Below are 23,804 nucleotides of genomic sequence, written 5' to 3'. Positions count from 1 at the left end.
GGATACTTCAGGCTTTACATCATCTTTAAAGGAGTCAGCAATGGAGGCAGCAGCATCAAAATTGCCACCAATTACCGCTTGTACTTGAGCAGGGACTTGTTCGCTCAAGCAATGATGATGAAATTTAGAAGCCTTTGACCAGGAGGTCACAATCTTCTTTAAATTAGAGACTTCAGCCTTGAGAGATTCATTCTCAAGTTGGAAGTTTTTGAGTCATCAACTCATGAGATTGAAGTTCAACATGAAAATTTTTCAATTTCATAAGTTTTTCAGATTTTTCACTCAACTCTATTCCAGCAGAGTTAAGTTTAGATTGAAGTTCAGCACGTAGACTTTCTACGAACTGAAGATCACAAGACAAAGACTCAATTATTTTGGTCTTGTCTTGATTAGACGAAGAGAGAAGAGAGTGTACCTTTTTAACAGTGACGTTTACCCACTGACTAGAGGAGACTTGATCCTTGGTCAGAGCATCACTGTCAGCAAGTGCCATAAGGCACATGGCATCAACATAATCGTCATCATCAGAATCATCTGAGTCAGCCCAATCATGTTCTTCAGCAATCAGTCCTTTTGCTGGGACTTTATCCTCTGTTTCAGCAACCTTTGCCTTCAGCTGATAATATTTGTTCCTATATTCATCAGCAGATTTGGAAGGATTAGTTTTGGAGGCAGCAGGATTGGGTAAGGAGACTCTACACTCCTTCTGATAGTGGCCTTTCCTGCCACACCTCCAACACTCTTCCTGTGATTTGTCAACAGGAGGTTTGAGGGAAGTAATCGTTTTTCGATTATTCCATCTTTTTGAGTATTTTCTTCCAGCAACCAGGGCAAAGCCCATGAAGTCATTAAACATTTATTGTTTTTCTTCATCATCCAGCTCATTTATGAGAGTCTGAATTGATGCTGGAAGATTAGAGGTACTGGCACCATCATAGAGATCGATGGGCTCAGTGGAAACAAGAGCAATAGGGTCAGAAATTGGATGAGGAGAGATGCTGACTGAAGAAGAAGAGGAAGAGCCAGCATGTCTTTTGGCATCAGCAGATGCTCGAATATTTTGAACCAATGCTCTTTCTTCGAATTGAAGAGTGCCAAAAAGTTCTTCAAGATCAAAGTCTTGGATTTTCTTTGTTGTACGAAGAGTTTGTCTTAAGTTTTGCCACTTAAGAGGAAGAGAATCAATGAATTTGTGACATACCTCAAAGTTATCATGGGTAATGCCAACATTTGTCATATCATTGAGCAACCCTTTAAAGCGAGTGTAGGTGCTCTCAAGACTTTCATCGGGAAGGGAGAAGAAATTTTCATAAGCTCTTTTCAAATCAATTTTCTTGATTTATTGAGGTCAGTAGAACCTTCATAGGTGCTGACGAGTCTATCCCAGACTTCCTTTGAAGAGGGATACTTGATGACCAGTTTCATGATTTCAGTATGGAGGGTAACTATAATCATGTTTTTAAGTCTAGCATCAAGATTTACCAGCTTTCTTTCTTCATCTGTCCATTGGACCTCTGGTTTGACCAGGTCAGTGACTATTTCAGGAGCTTCAGGTGTAGCTCCTGGAGTCCTTTGGACATACATCGGTACGTATGGACCCTCAGTTAATATAGTCATTAAATAGGGTTCTACACCAGCGATGTGTAGAAGCATTCTCTCCTTCCAAGACCCAAAATCTTTGGGCTCGAACTTAGGAGGTGTCGACATGTAGCCAAAGTCACGTGTGTTCACAAGGCTGGGAACAGAAGACATGGTTCTTGTTAAAAAGAAATTAAGAGGAATTAAAGAACAGAAATTTAAATATAAACAAAAGAAGGCAAACAGATCTTGTTCCAATGATTTAGGAACGGATGGCTCTGATACCACTTGACGGTCCACGAATGCACAACTTATGTTTTAATTAAGTATACAAGAAAGAAAGTAAGTAGCAAGAACAATGTAAAGTTCAATTGCAATACATCAATGCAAGGATAATCATATGTATCATTTATTAAACGATGAATACATGGTTGATCTTACACTTGACTTACAAGAATACAAAAGAACATAGATAATTGCTAAGTCTAAATAGTCAAGAAAAACTTAGACAATTTCAAGTGACACACACTTTTAAGATGGCCAGACGCACTTAATACAATGTGGCTGTGTTGCTTTATATAGGGGAAGACTTGGGGCAACACAGCCTGCTTTGATTGCGACTTGATGGTGGTTGTCGACTTCCAATTGGCTCATGGTACTTAAATCATGTGCCCATTGTCTTCTATACCAAATCGGGTGAGAGAGAGAGAGAACCCTTGCTTTGGTCCCAACATGTACATTACCATTCAGGGTAAATTACAGTTGGTTAACCACCACGTGACCTTTTTGTCTTCATGTAGTTTGAATATTTCCTGCCATGACAAACTTAGATCAGCATGCATCCCGCTGAACAAGTCTCTTCATCTGCTGATGACTTGCTAGAGAATTGCTGACGACATGTGTCAGATTGTCAAGTCCCCTTCAGCGAATCCCAGACTTAACACTCACTAACATGTATTTTTAAGAAATCGTTAGCAAACACATGCAAGGTACGAAGATCACGATATCAACATGTAACACCCAACAAACCGTGAAAGAAACTAGTTATTAATTATTAATAATATTACCATGTTAAAATAGGTGCCATAATAGCTATTAAAAGATAAAACTGCTCAAAGTCTTGATAAATAAGGACAGATCGAATTGTTAAAACTAACATATGGAGTAAAATAAAAAAATGTTTCTAATAATCAAATACTAAGCAAGCAGAATATATCCCGTGTCATCCTCATCACTCTCTTCCTTGGGCTTTTCCTGCAAATTAATTGATATTGAACAAAACAAAAAATTAAGGTCATGTAATTAGTTAAAGTTAAACACGTAACTTTGAAATTAATGTTAATTGTTCAATTGCTAGCTGGCAATAATTGAACAATTAAAATTGAAAAGATCCTGATCGATCAGTAATATTATTGAACAAAAAAAAAAAAATCAAGGTCATCTAATTAAAAATAAAAATTCACGTAAATTAACTATATATATATATATATATTGCTGCGAATAATTAAAATTGAAAAGTTTACCTTCTTTTCTTCTATAGGTGCGGTGCACCACCAGGGTCAGTAATCATGTTTTTATTCTTGGTAATATTATTATGTTTGAGCCAAGCAATCCTCCCTTCATCGTCCGGCATACAAATAAACACTTCTCTTTTTGCGGCATCTTCAAACAAATCCATGGCAACGCACCATAACTCACTGCCTTTCGCAATCAATCCCTCCTCATCATCTACCATGCGGTTAAGCACACCAAGAGCCGTCTTAACGCTAAATTCATCATCAACTTTTAAAGGATGAGCAGACGACTCTAATAATTCAAAAACACGTTGTTGAATAGCGCTTTGTTTAGTTAAAAGCGCGTTTTGTTTAGTTATAAGCCGTTTAATCGTTGTAGCATCTAGACCTTCTTCTTCTTCTTCCGCCTGCTGGTCGTTCATCAGAGACTCGATCGACAAGAGCAACAGAAAATTTCACGTACACGTTATCCGGATCAACTTCTAGGCATTTTTTGTTTGCGGAAAGGGCTTTCTTGTATTGTTTCAAGCCGATATAAGCAAAAGTCATACATGTATAGTACATGATGCGGGGGTGACGTAATGGATGGCTTCTTTTGGTTCGTGTTTGATGGCCTCAGTGAAGTGGCCGATGGCTTCGCTGTAGTTCCGGTCTCGTACGCTTCTATTCCTATGGCTGATGCTTCGGAGGCTGCGGCCATGGTTAATTAGATAGCTTATCGTTGACGTATAGCCGGTAGTAAATAGATAGATGGTTTAGGAGATATTGTTTTGATGAAACAAATTACCTAGGGCTTTGATATTAATATATATATATATATATCGGAGGTAACACTACAGTGAGAACAGTTTTAAAATAAGAACGATGAGAACACTTAAAAAAAATCATTTTGATGCATTAAAAGTCCATATAACTAACATAGGACATAACTAATTATCATTATTTAAGTGTTTAACAACACATTGATCCGTCAAAATTGAAAAAATCACGTTTTTTTGGTAGATGCATCATTTTGAAAAATATGCACCCAAGATGGATGCACAAAACAAAAAACATGATTTTCTTGATTTTGACAGGCCAATGTGTTGTTATATATACACTTAAATAATGATAATTAGTTAAGCACTATGTCAGTTCTATGGACTTTTAATGCATCAAAATGATGTTTTTTAAGTGTTCTCACCGTTCTTATTTTAAGACTGTTCTTATTTGATTGTTCCCCTATAGTTTGGATATCGATAATAAATAAATTTGTTTATATTTATAATTGGAAACTAAATCAATTATAATCACTATATATTCTAGCTTTTATATGATTAGGGGTGGGTTGTTTTGAGTACTTATAAAAAAAACTCAAAAACAATTCTGAACCATACATTATTTTTCTTTTTTTCTCTCTTCAATTAAATATGAAAATTCATCTAAATCATTCAAAATGTTTAATCTCACAAACCGTAAATCATTATATGAAACAAAAAACATGGATAGTCTTAAAATTTCATCCTCTTTCATTAAAGATCCATTTCGATATACTTTTGACGACTTTTTAATTTTTGTTTTCTTTTTGTTACTTACACATAAATTACACATGTGTAGGTTGAACAAAAATTATGATTCGGAGCGGGATTCGCCCTTTAAGTATATATACTTACACATAACTTAAACATGTTTCGTGTACTTTTAAGTATATATACTTATTGTTTTTAACCCGGTCAACGATCGGGTATTGATCTAGTTTTTAAGGTACGCGTGACCAATGAAGCCTAGACCCATATGTGAAGTTTAAATACGCGGGTTCGATCTTTCGGGTGCCCAGATCATGTAAGGATTATGATGGATGTATTTTGCCGGTATCATATGGCTCATACAAGGTGGATGGATGGGTATTTAATTATGGTAGCGGGGTTAGAGTTCTCTTATTACCTTTTTTTTATAAATTAAAGTTACAATTGATCACTATCGACATGATCAGCATGTGACGTTTTTCCTTCCCATTTTAACTTAACATCGCCATTATTTAAAGATATTAACATGTAACACCCAACATGCAAATTGTAGAAAGTAGAATGGAAACTAATATATCTTTCATAATAATACCAAGAAGTCGCAACATTAAAATAGGTGCCATAATAAATAGAACTGCTCAAAGCTAGTCTTTAATTGATAAAATTAAGACAAAATTATTATTAAAAGTAAAATATAAAATAGACAAAACATGTTTCTAATGATCAAATACTAATTAATTAAGCAGAATCCTGTTTCGTCATCCTCATTACTCTCTTCCTTGGGCTCTTCCTGCGAATTATTTAATATTGAACAAAGAAAAGATATTAAGGTCGTCATGTAATTCATTCAAATTAAAGACGTATAATTTGATTATGCCAATTGTTGCTGCCAATAATTAAAATAGCAAAGTTTATACCTTCTTTTCTTCTGTAGGTGCACCACCACGACCGCCACCAACATCGACGATAAGATCCTGATTATTAATAATATTGAACAAAACAAAAAATTTAGGCCATCTAACTAAGAATAAAAACACGTAAATTTGATAATTAACAATTAAGTTGTCAATAATTAAAATTGAAAAATTTACCTTAACAGGAGCAGGATGGGATGACGAGTCTAATAATTCATTAATAAAATTGTTTTGTTCAGCTATAATAGTTATAAGCTCTTTAATCGTTTCTTCATCTTCTTTTTCTGCTTCTCCTTCTTCTTCTTCCTCGTCTTCCTCTTCTTCTTCTTCTTCGAATTCCTCGTCCTCTTCTTCTTCTTCTTCTTCTTCTTCATCGTCCTCGTCCTCTTCTTCTTCTTCTTCATCGTCCTCGTTCTTGTCCAGCTTAACAGCCTGCTGGTCCTTAAAATAAGACTGAGCAAGAGCAAGATCAAATATCAAGTCTATGTTAAGTGGATCAGCTTTGAGACCTTTCTTGGCTGCGGAAACGGCAGCGTGATAACGCTTCATGCCGATATAAGCATCACTCAGACATCTATAGGCCATGGGCGACCCCCTAGGTTCATGTTAACTGCTTTTTTAGCGTCTTTTAAGGCACTGTAATATTCGTTTTTTTCCGCGTAAATGAAGGAGCGGGTGATGTAATAGATGGCTTTTTTTGGTTCGTGTTTGATGGCCTCAGTGATGTGGTTGATGGCTTCCGTGTACCTGCTGTTAACGTAAGGTGATATATATTTGATAGATGGTACGTACGTACGTTTAACTAGAAGGTGATCGATATATATATATATATATATATTTGATGAAAGAAATTGCTTATTAATGTTAGGTTTTGATATCAATCGTATCGTATATATAATATAAGGTTTGGATGGATGGATATATTAGCTTTGATAAATAATCTGCGTAAATCGTTTCTATAATAATCCTATTCTAAAACTAATTGGGTAAATATATAATTTGTTCTTATTATTTTTTTTGGAACATATATATTGTTTCCTATTATTAATTGGAAACAAAATCTAAGTAATAATCACTAAAAAGGTTTTTGGTAAAATAAAACAAATATTAACGTAAAACAAATAAAACAATAGGTTTTTCTTTACTGGAAATTATCGTGCATCATGAAAATCATAGTTCATCAATTGCTTCGTAAATCTTCGTTCATCAGTTTAACCATGATCTAAGGGTCAAGATCTTGTCAAGGGCGGATCTATGTTGTATTAACATAGGTCCATGGACACATTGAAAGTCCCACGTTTGCACAGATTATGTAATTAACAACTAATGTAAATTTCTTTAACAATATAAGATAAATAGAAGAAGCAGTTTAATCATATGTATTATAAATTAAACTGAGAATACATGGTCGGTTTTACAATAATAGAAAAGAGAAAATATTGTTAAGTTTTTCGACACACCAAAAACTTAACAATTATACAAAGAGAGAAAAATACACACAATCTGTTTTTGTGGACAACTAGTATGCGGCTAGGTCAAGTGATTCTTTTTATACGCATAGAGGAAGAATCACATGACAACTCAATAGATGTTGACACCACAATGTTGTCAATCATCTATTGGTGGAAATCCCAGATCTACAGGGGTCTCTTTCTTTATCTTGTTAGTTTCCAAATCGGGTAAGAAAGAGAAACACCAACGTACCAAAATGGTACAAGGTCACATGTCTTCATTCTTCTTGATTAACACGTGTCCTTAGGGACCAGCCTTCTTTTTTCATTTTCCCGCTCATATTTAACTTACAAAACTAGACGGTGAGTCATTGAACTTATCCTTAAACTCAAAGATAATAAGTGATCGCTGAGAGATCGCTGACGAAGCCGCTCGCTGAGAATTCGCTGACAAAGTGACTCGCTGAGTCTCTCAGCGAATCCATGACTCAACAATCTCCCCCTATTCGCTTAGGAGACTTAGCTGAGTAGAAATTACTTGCACTTACAAGAATAATGAGGAAATGCTGATTTTATATATGACAAACATTTACAATACAACAATACAATAAATTACAAGACTATCTAATCCCACCGAGATTCTTGCTTGGCCTCAATGAAAGCTTTATCCTTTTGTCTTTCTGGCTTCAGCAACTCTTGATCAATCAGCTTTATGAACTCATGGTTGTTAGATGTCTTAATGCAATACTTCCTTATTTTTGCAAGGAAGCCAGAGGGTGCAATTCCAATTTCATTGGTCTTGAAGAAGAGCTCATGACCATGGACATTGCAAAAACAGAAACCTCCCAGCTTCTCTTCATGCATTCCTTCCATGAAGAGAGTTCTTGAAGGCATGTAAAGGTTCAGTGAGGGCTCCTCATCTATGTCAGACTTGGGAATGGCTCTGAGCATAGTGGGGAGCTGAGAAAGAGCCTGAGATCTAGAAGTTGATCTCTTCATGCCACTTCTTGGTTGCTGGGGAGGAGGAGGATATGGATGTCTGGCTGAGCTGAGCAAGAAGTCTTTAACTTTGTATTTTTGCTCTATTTTGTGAATTTGCTTTAATTGATCACCAACCATCTTGATCAAGGGATCGTATATTGGAGTCTTCTTATCCTTCATCAGCTTCTAAATCTCTATCCATTCAGTGGGCCAAAGTGTATTTGATTTCACTTGCAATATTAACATTTTCAGCTGCCAGTTCCATAACCTTCTCAACTGGTTCAGTTTGAGTGTTTAGAACCTCCTCATCTACATTTTTCTCCCCCTTGGAAGTAGCCGAGGTACTTGCTACTTCCACTTTATCTTTCTTGAGGAGGCCCAACATTTTAGTCATCATCCCTTTAAGATAACCCACCTCTTCTTCAAGTTTTTTATTATTAGAAGATTGAGTTTTGAGGGAATGAATATCTTGGGTGAGAGAGGAGAGAAAATCATCTTGATTATTAGAGAAGAAGGAGACGGTGTTATTGAGTTGGTGAAGGTGGGCAGTGAAGAGAATGTTAGATTGTGAAAGTTGTTCAAGTGAGGATAACAGGCCAGGCATTTCTATAGCCTTTGCTGATTGAGCCACTTCAACTTTCAGTTTGTCAAGCGAAGCAGAAATAGAAGTGTTAGAGACACTAACCCTTTTCATGCTGGCATGAAGTAGATTTTGATTGCGGCGGAAGACCTATTAATTGGACAAAGTGTGCGAGTGTTGAGCTTTGGTGATGCCAAATACTCAATCTTTCAGCTCAGCAAGTTCATCTATAATTTCATTGTTGCCAGCAAACAACTCTTGAAACTTGACATTAGCGCCCATGTTTAATTCAGCAACTTTGTCAACCAACAAAGGATATAAATAACCATGGCGATTACCTTGGCTTAGACAAATTTGTACCCTTCTCAGCAGTTCTTGCAACTGGTAGGTTTCAACATAATCCAAACCAGGCAAGTTAATGGCAGTGAAAGCAGTAGTCGCTTCTTGGGGAGAAGGCACTTTAAGATCCTTCAGCGACACAGGGTACTTGGAGCATGGAAGGCCAAAGAAATCAGGATAATGCAATGGTGGCACTTCCATGATTATATCATCATCAACTTCTTCCACTTCAACATAGATTGTTGGCTTAATCCTTTGAAGATGACAATATTGTACTCTTCGCTGAAGCTCATCATCACTCAATTCAGTCTCATACTCTCTAAAATGGCCAATTTGTTCATATGCAGTTGTAGGCCTTGGAGAGTAGCTTGGTTGAGAAGGCATATCAGTCAAGGATTCTGGGATATCTTCAAAAGTGTTTAGAGGTGGAGCAAATAAGATATATCCCATCTCAGAATCCAAAAACCCTCTAACCACTTCATCTTTTTCACTTTCTTCTGCGGCAGCGACTGTAATTTCAGCATCATCATCTTGGAGATCAAACTCACTGCCCAGATCTGTTGAGTCTTGGATTCGCTGACCAGACTTGGTCGCTGACGTTGGTCGCCAGTGAGTCATCAGCGAGTCCCGTGACTCTCTTCAACGGGCTGTATGCTGCCCAAACTATCAAGTCAAGGTGGGAAGAATTCAAACCAGATGAAGACAAAAGTCACATGGTGGTTCTTCCAACTGTAATTTGCCTTGTATGGCAAATGTACAGTTGGGACCAAAAAAAGGGTTTTCTCTCTCATACCCGTTTTGGTATAGAAGACAAAGGCTTCTGTTTCCAAGTACATCGAACCAATAGAAGATCGACAACCACCATCAAGTCACTATCAAGGCAAGGCTGTGTTGCCCTAATTCTCCTCTATAAAAGGCAACACAGCCACAACACATTAAGTGTGTTTGTCACCATAAAAAGTGTGTGTCACTTTGCTTGTAATTGTTTAAGTTTGTAGTGTATCTAGACTTAGCAATTACTTTGTTCATTTGTATTCTTGTAAGTCAAGTACGTTTGTAATATCAACCATGTATTCATCGTTTAATCAATGATACATATGATTAGACTTGCTTAGATCTTTTGCATTTGAACTTGTTATTGTTCTTGTTATTTAGTTTCTTCTTTACATTCTTGTCTAGCTAATTATAATACAAGTTGTGCATTCGTGGACTGTCAAGTGTTATCAGAGCCACCGTTCCTAAATCATTGGAACAACTCTGTTTACATTCTTGTGTTTACATTAATTTATGTTCTTTTCTTTACTTGAAAACTTTTTTTCTTAAATTAGAACATGACTACTGTTCCTTCCCTTGTAAACCAACGTGACTTTGGTTACGTATCCGTTCCTCCAAAATTTGAACCCAAAGACTTTGGGTCGTGGAAGGATAGAATGTTACTTTACATTGTTGGGGTGGAACCTTAGCTCATGACCATTCTAACCGAAAGCCCTTACATGCCCATGTATGTCCAAAGAATGTTACTGACCTGGTAAAACCAAAGGTTCAATGGACTGATGAAGAGCGTAAGCTGGTCAATCTTGATGCCAGGCTTAAGAACATGATTATCATCACTCTTCCTACTGAAATCATGAAGCTCATCATTAAATATACCTCTTCAAAGGAAGTCTAGGATAGACTTGTCAACACCTATGAAGGGTCTGCTGACTTAATAAAAACCAAAAAGATGGACTTGAAACGTGCGTACGAAAATTTCTTTTCTCTTCCCGATGAAAGTCTCGAGAGCACCTATACCTGTTTCAAAGGGTTGCTCAATGACATGACAAATATCGGCATTACTCATGATAACTTTGAAGTATGCCACGAATTCATCGATTCTCTTCCTCTCAAATGGCAGACTTTAAGACAGATCCTCCGTACTACAAAGAAAATTCAGGAGTTAGATCTTGAGGAATTGTTTGGCACTCTTCAATTTGAAGAGAAGGCCTTGGCTCAAAACATTCGAGCCTCTGCTGAATCTCGGAGACATGCTGGCTCTTTATCCTCCACCAACACGTCTGCCTATTTTTTTTCTGACCCTCTTGCTCTTGTGTCTGCTAAGCCCATCAATCTCTATGATGGCGCCAGCACCTCAAATCTTCCTAATCCTATTCAAACTCTTGTTGACGAGCTTGATGCTGACGAAAAAAGAGATGTTTAGTGACTTTATGGGCTTTGCCCTTCTTGCTGGAAAGAAATATTCTAGAAAATGGAACAACCGTAAGTCGGGTGCTCCCTATAAGCCTCCTGTTGATAAATCACTGGAAGAATGCTGGAGGTGTAGCAGAAAAGGCCACTACCAAAAAGAATGCAGGGTTTCTATTCCCACTCCTGCATCTCCTAAAACTAACTCTTCCAAGTCTGCTGATGAGTACAGGAACAAATACTATCAGCTAAAGGCTAAGATGGCTGAGACAGAGGAAGCCAAAACACTAGCCAAAGGGTTGGTTGCTGAAGAGCACGATTGGGCTGACTATGATGAATCAGATAATGAAGAATATGTTGACACCGTGTGCCTGATGGCACTCGCTGATGGGGATGCACTGACAAAACATCAAGTCTCCTCAAGCCAATGGGTGAATGTAACCGTCAAAAAGATACATTCTCTTCTCTCCTCTTCTGATGAGGACAAGACCAAAATTATTGAGTCTTTGTCCTATGATCTTCAGTTTGTGGAAACTCTACGTACTGAACTTCAATCCAAACTTAACTTTGTTGGCACAGAGTTAAGTGATAAATCAGAAAAACTCATGAAATTGAAAAATGTTCATGTCGAACTTCAATCACATAAGTTGTTGACTCAAAAACTTCAGCTTGAGAAAGAAAAACTCAAGCTTGAAGTCTCTAATCTGAAGAAGATTGTGACCTCTTGGTCAAACGCTTCTAGGTTTCATCATCAATGTTTAAGTGAACAAGTCCCTGCACAAGTTCAGGCAGTGATTGGTGGTGATTATGATGTTGCTGCTTCACTTGCTGACTCGTTCAATGATGATGTGAAGCCTGAAATTTCTATCCCTCAATCCTCCATTATCTCTCCTAAAGAGATGAAGAAATGGTACTTTGTCAAGGGACAAAATAACTACCATACTGAAATGGATGCTGGTGCTACCCCATCCTCTTCCACCAGCGATCCTTCTACCTCTGCTGAGATAAAAGGTGCCAGTTCTTCAACCAGCACCAATAATATGTTCTCTCACCTTCCTATTGTTGGTATGATGCCAAATGAAGGGAGAATTTAATATTCTCCTCCAAGATCTTTTAAAGGAGATATCTCAAGTGATGGCTATAAACCCATTGCTCATCAGCAGCTTTCTATCAAATCTGTTGAACCCTTTAAAAGAAGCACTGTTGTTGTGCCCTATGACTATAGAACTCCTCAGTGAGATGCTCCTATCAGCCAGCAACAATCTAGTGCTCAATCTTCTTCCTCTTCTCTGCAAGAACCTACCCATGCTGGAAACAAAGATGACCAACATGAACGTCTAATGAAAAGACGAGTTAGGTTCGCTGATACTAGATATCAGCAAGTGGATCCCTCAAAGGTTGCACCTGCTGATGTGCAACATCAGACACCTCAGTCTGTATCTGTTCGTTCCATTCCAAGGCATAACACTCCTCAGAGAGGAAGGATGCCTTCTCAAAATAGGTCCACTACTCCTCAGAGAGGACACTTGCCACATCAGCAAGTGAGACCCATTACTCCTCAGTGAGGACACTTGACACATCAGCAAGTGAGACCCATTACTCCTCAGAGAGGACACTTTCCACATCAGCAAGTGAGACCCATTACTCCTCAGAGAGGACACTTTTTACATCAGCAAGTGAGGCCAATTACCCCTCAAAGAGGACAAATGCCATATCAGCATGTTCAATCCTCTGCCCCTAACAGGGAGTATCTGCCTCATAGGCAAATGAGGTCAGTGACTCCAAATCATCAATCAAAACCTATCACTCCAAGTAGAGTGCATCAATCTCAGCAGGGTCCCTCTACTTCTCACCCTGCTGACAGACAAGCTTGGACTATGATTAGAGGATCACAAAATCCTCATTATCATTCAAATGATCACAATGGTCAATCCATTCTTGGTCCTGTACCTCAGATGCCTCAACCAAGACCTAAACAAAGGAACAAGTCTAGGTCGAAGCAAAAGGGTAAGGCATCATGTTTTGACCCTAAAATCAACGAGCTAACTCAGCGAGTTAACGATCTCTCATCTCAGCTGAAAGACTTTTTCATTCAAAGTAAAAAAGGAAACACCTCTGACAAAAAATGCTATCTATGTAGCCGCAAAGGACATGTTGCCTTTGAATGTGAAAGTGTTAGCTCAAGGGAAGCTCCAGAGGTTGTTATACAACCAAATTCATCTTTATCTGCTGGAGCATCCTCTTCTTCTACTAGGATCAGTGAGATTCCTTCACCTGAACCTATCTCCAGTGACACCACTTCTGTCACTGAAGCAAACATTGCTGAACATATTTCCCTTCAGCGCATATCTCTTCCTCATTCTCAAAGAATCATTTCAAACAATTTTGGTGAGCTTGTTATGTTAATAGAATATAGTGCTCCTGATGTAGTCAGCAGCTATGTATTTCTCCACAGCAATGGTAGTAATATTATGCCCTTTAATGAAAATGATAGATCCCATGGATATGTCCATTTGGGACATTATATCTCTCTTGAGGAGGCTCTTTCTATAGAGCTAACCACTACCTCTGCTGTACCCACTCCTAATCCTGCTGACATGGCCATCGACGAGTTCCAAAGTGAACTCGCCTAAATTCTTCTATTGTATCCATGCAGGGCTCGCTGAGAAAAGGAGTGTGGTACTTGGACATCGGCTGTTCAAAACACATGACTAGCTCTAAGTCCCTGCTGGATAACTATACAGAGGCACCTGGTCCTACTGTAGTGTTCGGTGATAATTCTACTGGACAAACCGAAGGGTATGGTCTTCTTTTTAATGGTCTCATAAAATTCTCCAAAGTTGCTTATATAAATGGATTAAAACATAATCTCATCAGCATTAGTCAACTTTGTGATGCTGACTACAAAGTGATTCTTGATAAACATCAAGGCACTGTTGTGAACATAAACAAGGAAGTCGTCTTGGTAGCACCAAGAAAAAGAGATGTATATCTTGTAGACTTCACTCCTATCAAAACTGATAGTGAGACATGTTTCTTTGCAAAGTCAGCAGCTGAATTAAATTGATTATGACACAAGCGTATGTCGAACGTGAATTTTAAAACCATTAATTCATTGGCCAAAAAGAACCTAGTTCGTGGCCTTCCTCCTCTCTCTTTTGAAAAAGATAGACTCTGTGGTGCTTGTGAAAAAAGTAAAAGCCATAGATCTACCTTAAAAACAAAACAAGCCAATTCAGTAAAAGCCATAGATCTACCTTTTTGGTCCAGTGAATGTCCAAAGTCTGTTGAGTTTAATAATGTTTAACTAGTGAATACGGTTAATTTTAAGAGGATGGTTAAGTGTTGATTGACCAAAATCTAAGCATTCAATTGAATTTGTATAAGAAAACTTATACCAGAGATATAACAGTTTTAGCATTCATAGACTAACATACACAACCATCATATACAACAAAATTAGCCATTTCATTCCTTCAAAACAGTTAATGAAATTGCCACTAAACTTTTCTTAAAGACTCAAACTACAAACATAAATCATATAATAAAGCACACCCAACTTATGACCAACATCTTTTTGTATTCCTATTTGATTTTCGTTTGCTCAAGCACATTCTTCGACGTTATTCAAATATCTCAACACCCCTGGAATGATTCAATAGCTCTTTGTTACATTGGTGGATCATGACAAGTAATCAACCCGCATCTTGATCCCTATTGACGATTATGATTAAAAAAAAATAAGTTTGATTAAAATAATTGTTAATTAAAAAAAAAGCTGTAAATATCTTACCTTTTTAGCACATCAATAAAATCTTCTTTTGGGATTATTAGATATCTAAAAAGTACGGATCCTAAAAGGAGAACCACAACTATATGTGACCATTGTTAATAATAATTAGTTTTTACTTTGTGTCCAGGGTTAGAGAAATAAAGAAGAAGAATTGAAAAGATTATTCTATCAACTTTTACTTTATGTTTATATGAATTTAGATTAGAAATATAAGAAGGAAAAAACGGATAAAAAGGTTATTAAAAAGGGCATAACAGTGGTGATGAGGATTAAATGGACATTGATTGTGCATCAAACCGCGCCTAGCACTTCGTGAACGTGGGAGATTTCATTAGGAAAATGGAAAAAGAGCTTTAGGGTTTATTGGTGATTCTCCGAAGTTAGTTTGACGCCAAGATATAATTGTTTCGGTCAAAATTTACCGAAGATAATTTTAGAAAGGATTTTAGATAACTCAAGAACCGAAGATTTGTAAGTTGGATTTGGTGTTTAAGGATCTTCAATAAAAAAAATGACAGTTTTCTTAACAAAAATTACTAAACTATGAGTTTAGGTTTAAAATGAGTTTTGAGAAGATCTTTGAGACAGAAATACGTTGAGTAATTAATAAAACGGTTGAAGATAATGTAAAGTAATGCAGATTAAAGCTAAAGCGTTTAAGTAATGCGATAAAGAAAATGCGGTAAAGAATAATAACACCAGAATTTTGTTGGCGAGGAAAAACCCTTGATCCAGTTAAGTGATCTTAGGTAAAAAAACCCCGGGAGGATGCAATCGCCCCTCCAGCTGTTCTCTTATTATTACTCTTGTTTGCGAACGATTACAACGAAAAGAATGAATAACAACCGAATTAGTGATTAACAATTGCTACTTAATTAGATTATGGTTGCTTGAACGATGAGTTGATTGATGATTTGCAGAATGTGTATTCTTTCAGTGTTGTTACGTTGATGAGTAATTGATAGCATGCCCCCTTCTGCTCGTTGGCTTCTTCTATTTATAGAGTTAGACGTTGAACCGTATTTTCGAAATATCCGGGATCTCCCTGAACTTGCTCTCTACGCTGAAGAAATGGCACATATGACCGTTATGAGTGATTCTTCATCAAGTAAATATGTTGTCAAGTCCGATTCTCGTGGAGGAAATGGTAGACTATCCGTTGTAACACGTTTTCTTTGTGTAACACGTCTTTGACTTTAGTTTTGCAAATAATATCTGACACACTGGACATATATTTGTTAGTAGAATCATAAATCTTGAAGATATCAAGATCACATTGTATCATGATAATACTGTTATGTAATTTGGGGTTCTTATTCTAATAGGATCAAGGATTCTTTAACAATACACAATATTACGTATTTATCCTAGAAGGACTTAAGTACAATTTTTATTCAGGATCCTAATAGTGAAATTCTACCCCAAACAATAATTATTAGGGTTTCGACCTATTATTCATTGTGCCTATGATGGAGAAATCTCTCTCCTTTTATAGGAGAGGGTTCCTTGAGGAAGAAGGTTAGGGTTTTCTCTTCAATCTTTAGATTAATATGCTTTTTCCATGTTTGTTCGATTTACTTGCCTAAAGAAATAATTTATATTTAGGGTCGGATATGCATAGATATTTAAAGTAGAATATATGATTTATATTATTCTCTTAACTATTAAATTATTTAAGCACCTCTAGGCCTTAACTCTACGTAGGAGTGTTTCGTATATGTGGTCTTCGTATGCTGATACGAAGTGATCAGACATTAATACGATACACGTAAGGGCACGTGGGCTTTTAACGTTTCTCTTTAACATATTTGTCAATTTTATACTATGGTTGCATACAATTTATTATTTTAGTACTTTAGTGGTTTCTAATTCTGTCATGGGAAGGGGCAAAGTGCTAACCAATGTCGATTAAGAAGTTGTACATCTTTCTTAGGTGTAAAATGTAATGTTGTACATGGTCATTCAGATCAAAATTTTTTTTTGGTACAACGAGAAGCAATTTACTATGTACTCTCCTCGTCCAAATTAGTGTCTTCCGATTTCATGTCAATTACAAACCTATCAACTTGAAAAAAAAAGGACTCAAATTGCTCAAATTAACAAACCACATGGACCATTTTTGCATTTATAACTTTACATAATCGATTATCGCAAAAATCATAAAACAAAGTCCCCCAATTTCTTTGGTGCCGCTAGAGACATACTCCATATAATTTTAAATAAAAGCTTTCACAAACTTGAAGCATCAGGTGCGGCTTCAGACAAATATTATCCAACACCAAGAAAAAGTAGAAAGCTTTCGTACAACTTTTTGCCAAGATGAGTACCATGAAGTTTTGTCGTGAATGGTATTTTCAAATTCTAATTCTTTCATGCACACCAACTGTTTGATGAAATACCTCACTTTTTTTTTTTAATATATACATATATTTTTTTTGGCAGCAATAACATTTTGTATCCAAAAGAAGATAAAGATCAGAAGATCCTTCTTTATGCTTGCAGAAACTGTGATCATCAGGTCAAAAAACTTTTTTTTTTTTACTATCATGCAATTTACTTTACCCCCTTTGTGTTTCTAAACCCTAAACCCTCTTTTTTATAATTATTTTTTTATTAGTTTTATTTTGTGTTTATGTGTGTATGTGTTTCAGTTTTTAGCCTACCCAATTAGAAAAGAAAATTGGGTTTTTCTTTTATGATTCGAAAAGTTGTTATTCGTCTTGACATGGGTTTCAAAAAAGTTTAGGGTGCTTTTAGTTGTAGAAAATTATTTTTGTTTTCAAGGGATATAAAAAACCTTATCATTTTCTTGAAAAACAAAAATGGAAATTTAGAAAAAGTTTTTTGTATTGTTTAAGGGATGTATTTTTTTTTTTTTTTACATCTCTAGAAATCTGTTGAAACCTTTGAAAATGTGTTTGATTGCACTTCAAAACAAGGTTTAGATTTTACACTTCAAAACAAGGTTTCTATCTCTTTTTTTACGATTTTTTTTCTTTTTTGAGAAGTACAATTTGAACATATTTTCAAGTTTCAAGTTTCCTTTAAATATTTTCTGGAAATGTGTCCACTGTAGTTTAAACACATTCATAGTTTTTGAGCTCAAGTAGTTTCTTTTGAAGAATTATATGAATTACTAAGTTATGTAAATTTGCGCAGATACATTGAAATTTGTTACCACTAGACATATTTGGCCGTTACATGATAAGTACTAGCTACTAGGGACCATGTGTCTGTCAAATTCTTTTGGTTTAAGAGTTCAAATAACCTAATAGAATTAGCTTTTTTGTGATTATAAATAAAATTCATTTGTAATCAATGAAATGCCCAAATATAAATATGCCTCAGATGGGTGGAATGGTTGTTTACAGAGTTTGTGGGACTGTGATTAATTTCTTGATAACATGAACAAACAATTTTCTTGGAAGGGTTCCTGCAGATTTGGACTTGGGTACCTTTATCATATTATGCAGCGATTAGAGAAACAATAGGAACAAAAGAGCTTGAGATCTTATGAACTGCATATATAAGGATATAATAAATTCTGTTTATAATTACAATGACTAAATTTGGGCTCATCTGGGTTTCTCTTCGTATATACTGATGTGCGTGGTTTATAATGGTATATGAATGTTTTAGCCATAATGTGTACCTAACCTTTGAACTATTTATAAATTTGAATGGATACTCTCATTCCCAAGGAATTTGGATTTATCAGGAATTGTGAACAATGCTTCTTAAGTTTGTCCAGGGGTTGTCTCTGTATGTGCTGGTGGAGAACTTTAAGTTGAAATGTCCTGAAGTGTTATAACTAATTTATTTGGTTTGATTGTTGTGTCTGCTGTACCAGCTCTTTACGGGAAATAGGTGATTGATATTCTAGTTCTAGAATAGAGGAGGGTATTGGGGGATATGTAGTTCTTTACAGTTGCAGTTACAAAAGTGGCCCCAAATTGATAAATTATTATCTTCTGCTTTGACAACTAAATACTAGTTGAAGAAGAACAAGTGTTAATTCTAAATGACTACTTGAAGCGGGGAGGAGCACGAGGGAAAAGCAGAACTTTACTAATCATTAAGGCTTTAAAAATTTTAAATTGGGTGGGCTAGCAAAGGCTGGATTAGTCAATTGACAAAAAGTTTAGTTGTATCACTGTATTTTGAAAAGGTTTAGCAATGGTTTAGATGAAATTTGATCCCGTGGAGGTCTCAAAATTGCACCTGTTTTGTGACATTGGTTTATCCAAGTGTTTTAAAATTGTCTGGGCAGAAATGCGGATGAATTGATTGAATGTAATTAAGGGATAAACTGAGTCTAAAAAGAAATCTTACAAGTGAAAAATGCCAATGAATTGGCTTAGATTTTTTTTTGTGCCCTTATATAAGAGAGTTTATCAGACTCATCATTGGTGGTTCAAAGATTATCTTCACATTGATTCAGTTCTCTGTTGGTTGCTGTGAATCTGATTTTGTCAATGTATATGATAAAAATTGATATACACATAACCTATTTAACCCATTTGATCTGTTTCTGTTTCATTGTAATAATGTAGCTTAACTGATTTGATCTCAACATAAACCACAAGCAATTTATTCAAACTCAAATGGGTGGAAGACACCTACCTATAATTGAATTTAAAATTATTCACCTTAAATGTAATATTTTGGATGTTAATTATTAACTTTCTTCAAGTATCTCACAGGAGGTTGCAGATAACAACTGTGTATACAGAAACGAAATACACCATGCTGTTGGGGAGCGAACTCAAGTTTTGCAGGATGTGGCTGCGGATCCCACTCTTCCGCGTACCAAATCAGTTCGGTGCGCTCAATGTGGTCATGGAGAGGCTGTTTTCTTCCAGGTAACTTTTTTCTTCTGTACAATATATGAACTACTTTCAAAATCACATAATATGTTATCATTCTGTTTAACTGCTGCATGTTTTAGTCATTACCAAAAACCGTGAACTGGCTGTTTGAAGATTATCTCTAAAGCTAATTGCATAAATAGCCCAAATCCCCATTTCTGTTTTAACCAGTGAACTTCAAAGATCTTTATGAAGATGAAGATGAAAATGAACTTTTGAAACAATAGCTAGTACTCTGTGTTGCATAAAAATTTGCTATTGCAGGTTCGAATAGTTGGCTGCATTGGAAACCTATGGGATCTTACTCTGGTCTCTAGGTCATGTCGACAAAAGTAGAAAATAGAATATAGGCTATTAACTATAGAATATAGTGTCACCTTTAAGTTTTCGTGGTAGAGCTGTATACTCTTTGGAGATGGTTTAGGTTCAGTGTTGAATATCATGATTCAGAGAGATAAAAGCTCTAGCAGGGAGCAGTGTGTAAGTACATACCTAACTCACCAAAGGCTCGCATGTAATGTACCACCCCTGTCCCATGAGAGTTGCTTCTTTTAGTTGGCGATACATAGTTAACATCAAGTATAATATTTATAGTACCCAAAATTTTGAACAATGAGAGTGGACAGGTTTTACATCATATAAAATACTGGAAAGTCATGTATGGGTCAAAAGCTTTCACGGCTGTAATTTTTGCTCGGTGATAAGTTGGTATATAGAAGATGATGACTCATTTTGCCCATCTGCATTATGATTCCCTGGATCCCATTTATAGAGGGTGAGGATAAATCAATGTGTGACGGAGAATAGATAAGTAATGAAAGTTTATTATATAATGAAGGTTTTTGAAATTAATACTATTTTGTTCTTGGTTGTCAGGCAACTGCTAGAGGGGAAGAAGGTATGACATTGTTCTTTGTTTGCTGCAACCCAAACTGTGGCCATCGATGGAGGGATTAAGAGCTCACTCATCTAAGTGAAAGATGAAACTTCTTATGGCTTTTTAGGACTAAACTTGTGACTGGTAACTGAAACCCGTGGAAATGTGGATTCTAATGAGTGTATTTCTTTTAACTGTCATCTTGAATGATGATTAGTAATGTGAGTGTGGGTCACTTTAACTGTGAAATCAGATTTGATAACATGTGGTTTATGATTTGGTCGAAGTTTGCGTAAAAATCTTTATTAATTAGTAGCAAGTTTGACCAAGTTGCTTAACTTGGAATCAAATTTTAATTTAGTAGATTAAATTAAAATAAAATGTGAGCACTTGATGTATGTTGTGCAAGTGTTCCACCAAATAGTAGATTTAATGAATATTGAACCCACATCAATTTAATTAATGGCGATGAGAGGGATACTGTAGGCATGGTATTTGACTATAAGCTTCTTGGTGTATAAATGTCTGGTCACTACCATTCATTGTTTTAAAGTTTCATTATCTAGGCGTGTTTGTTCCATCTTGTGCCCGAATTATATTCTTATTTCTATTGGTCTATGATGTCTCGTCCCGATGTCTAAGTTCCTAATGTCATAGGGATACCCGACAAGACCATTTCCAATGTAGACAGTTAATTAACGTTGGTGTTGACACCGGTCTTTCGTTGCTAACGCGTTAGAGGCCTGACGTTACTGGCTCAAAGTTAATGGGTAGGCAGTGAACCTGAACAATTTTAACCATTTTTTTATGTATACACCAAGTTGGTATTAGTGTATTACCATTAGTTGAATTTTTATATATCTACTGTTGCTCTTTATTTGCTCTTTTCTTGATTACGAGAGAGTACCTGCGTATTGCGGCGGTGAGATGGTGGGGGTGATAGGTCATAGAGTATGATAGGTAATAGGAGGTGATAGGTCATTAGAGTGTGATAGGCTAATGCGTTAGCCATCCGGGCTGCGCCCTCGGATTTAAAAATTCGTCGAAGTACATCGAATGACATTTCTAATGAAAGAGCATGAAATTTTAAGAACCCCCATATAATTTTTATAATTTATCGATTTACGGTTTTTGAAATAAAGATTTTGAATGAATTAGAGCAATAAATGATTTATGGAGGTGAGAGAAAAATAAGTGGTTGTGATTTGAGGAGAGAAAAAAATGAGTGGTTGAGATTTCTTTTAAATGTATTATATGAATGTTGAAAAGTTAGAATTCGGAAAGTGAATTTGCTTTATAAATACGAGAGAATGTACCCGCGCGTTGCGGCGGTGAGATGGTAGGTTGATAGGTCATAGAGTGTAAATATCCAAATGCCTTAGCCTTGCGGATTTAAAAATTCGTCAAAAGTATATCGAATGACATCTCTAATAAAAGAGCATGAAATTTAAAACAACCATATAATTTTTATAATTTATCGATGTACGGTTTTTGAGATAAAAGATTTTTAAAGAATTAGAGGAATAAAATGATTTATGAAAGATAGAGGAAAAAAATGAGTGGTTGAAGTTTGAGGAGAAAAATTGTTGAATGTTGAAAAGTTGAAAGTTCAAAAGTGAATTTGCTTTATAATATATTATAGATAGTATAGTCTTGATTATAAGTAATATGGACAAGGTAACACAACTTGAAAATTAAAAACTTCCAAGATAATTACATACAAGTATACAACTACTTTTAAAGTTTTAAGTATAAAATGGTCATTTATTAACTAAAAAGTAAGTTATTACACTTTATGGATAACGAAATCAAGTACCCGCGCAGTGTGGCGGTAAATGATAAAGGTGATAGGTCATAGAGTATGATAGGTCATAGGAGGTGATATCTCATGGAGTGTCATAGCCAAATGCTTCAGTCGTACGGGCACCGCCACCGGATTTAAAAGTTCGCCGAAAGTATATCAAATGACATCTTTAATGAAAGAGTTTGAAATTTTAAGAACACCCATATAATTTTATAATTTATCGATTTACAGTTTTTGAGATAAAAGATTTTGAAAGAATTAGTGGAATAAAATGATTCATGGAGGTGAGAAAAAGTTGTATGCATTGATGTATGGTACATCATGCATTATCATGGGTACATTGTTGAAATCGAATGTTGAAAGTTGAAAAGTGGATTTGATTTATAATATACGAGAGCAAATACCCGCGTGTTGCGGCGGTGAGATAGTGGTGGTGATACCTAGGTCATAGAATGTGATAGGTTATAGGAGTTGATATGTCATAGAGTATGATAATCAAATGCCTTAGCCATACGGGCTCCGCCCTCGGATTTAAAAATTTGTCGAAAGTATACCGAATGAAATCTCTAATGAAAGAGCATGAAATTTTAAGAACACCCATACAATTTTTATAATTTATCGATGTACAGTTTTTGAGATAAAAGATTTTGAATGAATTGGAAGAATAAATGATTTATGGAGAAGAGAGAAAAAAGATGATTGGTTGAGATTTGAAAAGAGATAAAGGGTATTATAGTTATTTTAGGTAAATATATAATAGATAGGAGGGACATTTTGGGGAAGTACTTAAAATCAATATTGAAAATTTCAAGGTCAATGTTAAAAATTTAAGAAAAATCTACTTTATAATATAGTATAAAATGGGATAGTAAGACTAGTGTGGAGGCATGGAATTCTTATATCCACATTGTGAGGTTTAAAATTGTGAGGATATCAGTTAAGAATGATATGTTTACTCGAGATCTTGATGGAATGTGTTGAATAAGGGGACACTTGATGGTTTTTAGAGAGACTCTGAAGACCTAGTGGACTTAAATGTATACGACCCAATAAGAATAATGCTCTATGTATCAATCCTTTACAACCTTAATATGCCAAAATCTTTGAATTTTCATAAGGGCAAATGCCCATTTACCCAAAAAAAGAAAAATACTAACGAGACGACATACATGATGTAATGTTGCCAAGAAGTTTCTTTCAGATTGTTGGAATATGCAAATGCTGTAGTACGAGAACAAGGGAATGGATATGATCCTTGTGGTATTCGACACCAACAGGTATGGAGTTAAACATGGAAGCCTACAAAATCACGGTGTCAAACTCACCAAACGTGGACAAGCATAGAAAACCCATTCCAATATAATATAAAATCTTTACTAACAATGATTCGAATATATAAAACAAACTGCGAGTAAAAAC

General features: G+C 35.9%; 1 protein-coding gene across 1 annotated transcript; it reads left to right on the top strand.

The window, feature by feature from the left end:
* The first annotated feature begins 17,002 nt into the window (after positions 1 to 17,002).
* LOC122579327 (DNA-directed RNA polymerases II, IV and V subunit 9A) lies at positions 17,003 to 20,867 on the top strand. The gene is made up of 4 exons (XM_043751481.1): positions 17,003 to 17,184; positions 17,279 to 17,354; positions 19,540 to 19,698; positions 20,581 to 20,867. The coding sequence occupies exons 1-4, from the start codon at positions 17,156 to 17,158 to the stop codon at positions 20,659 to 20,661; spliced, it is 345 nt and encodes a 114-aa protein (XP_043607416.1). The 5' UTR covers positions 17,003 to 17,155; the 3' UTR covers positions 20,662 to 20,867.
* The last annotated feature ends 2,937 nt before the right edge of the window (positions 20,868 to 23,804 follow it).

This window comes from Erigeron canadensis, chromosome 8, assembly GCF_010389155.1.
Source record: "Erigeron canadensis isolate Cc75 chromosome 8, C_canadensis_v1, whole genome shotgun sequence".
NCBI classification, from domain to species: Eukaryota; Viridiplantae; Streptophyta; class Magnoliopsida; order Asterales; family Asteraceae; genus Erigeron; species Erigeron canadensis.
The sequence above is the reverse complement of the archived record's forward strand: the minus strand, read 5'-3'. Positions and strand labels throughout refer to the sequence as shown.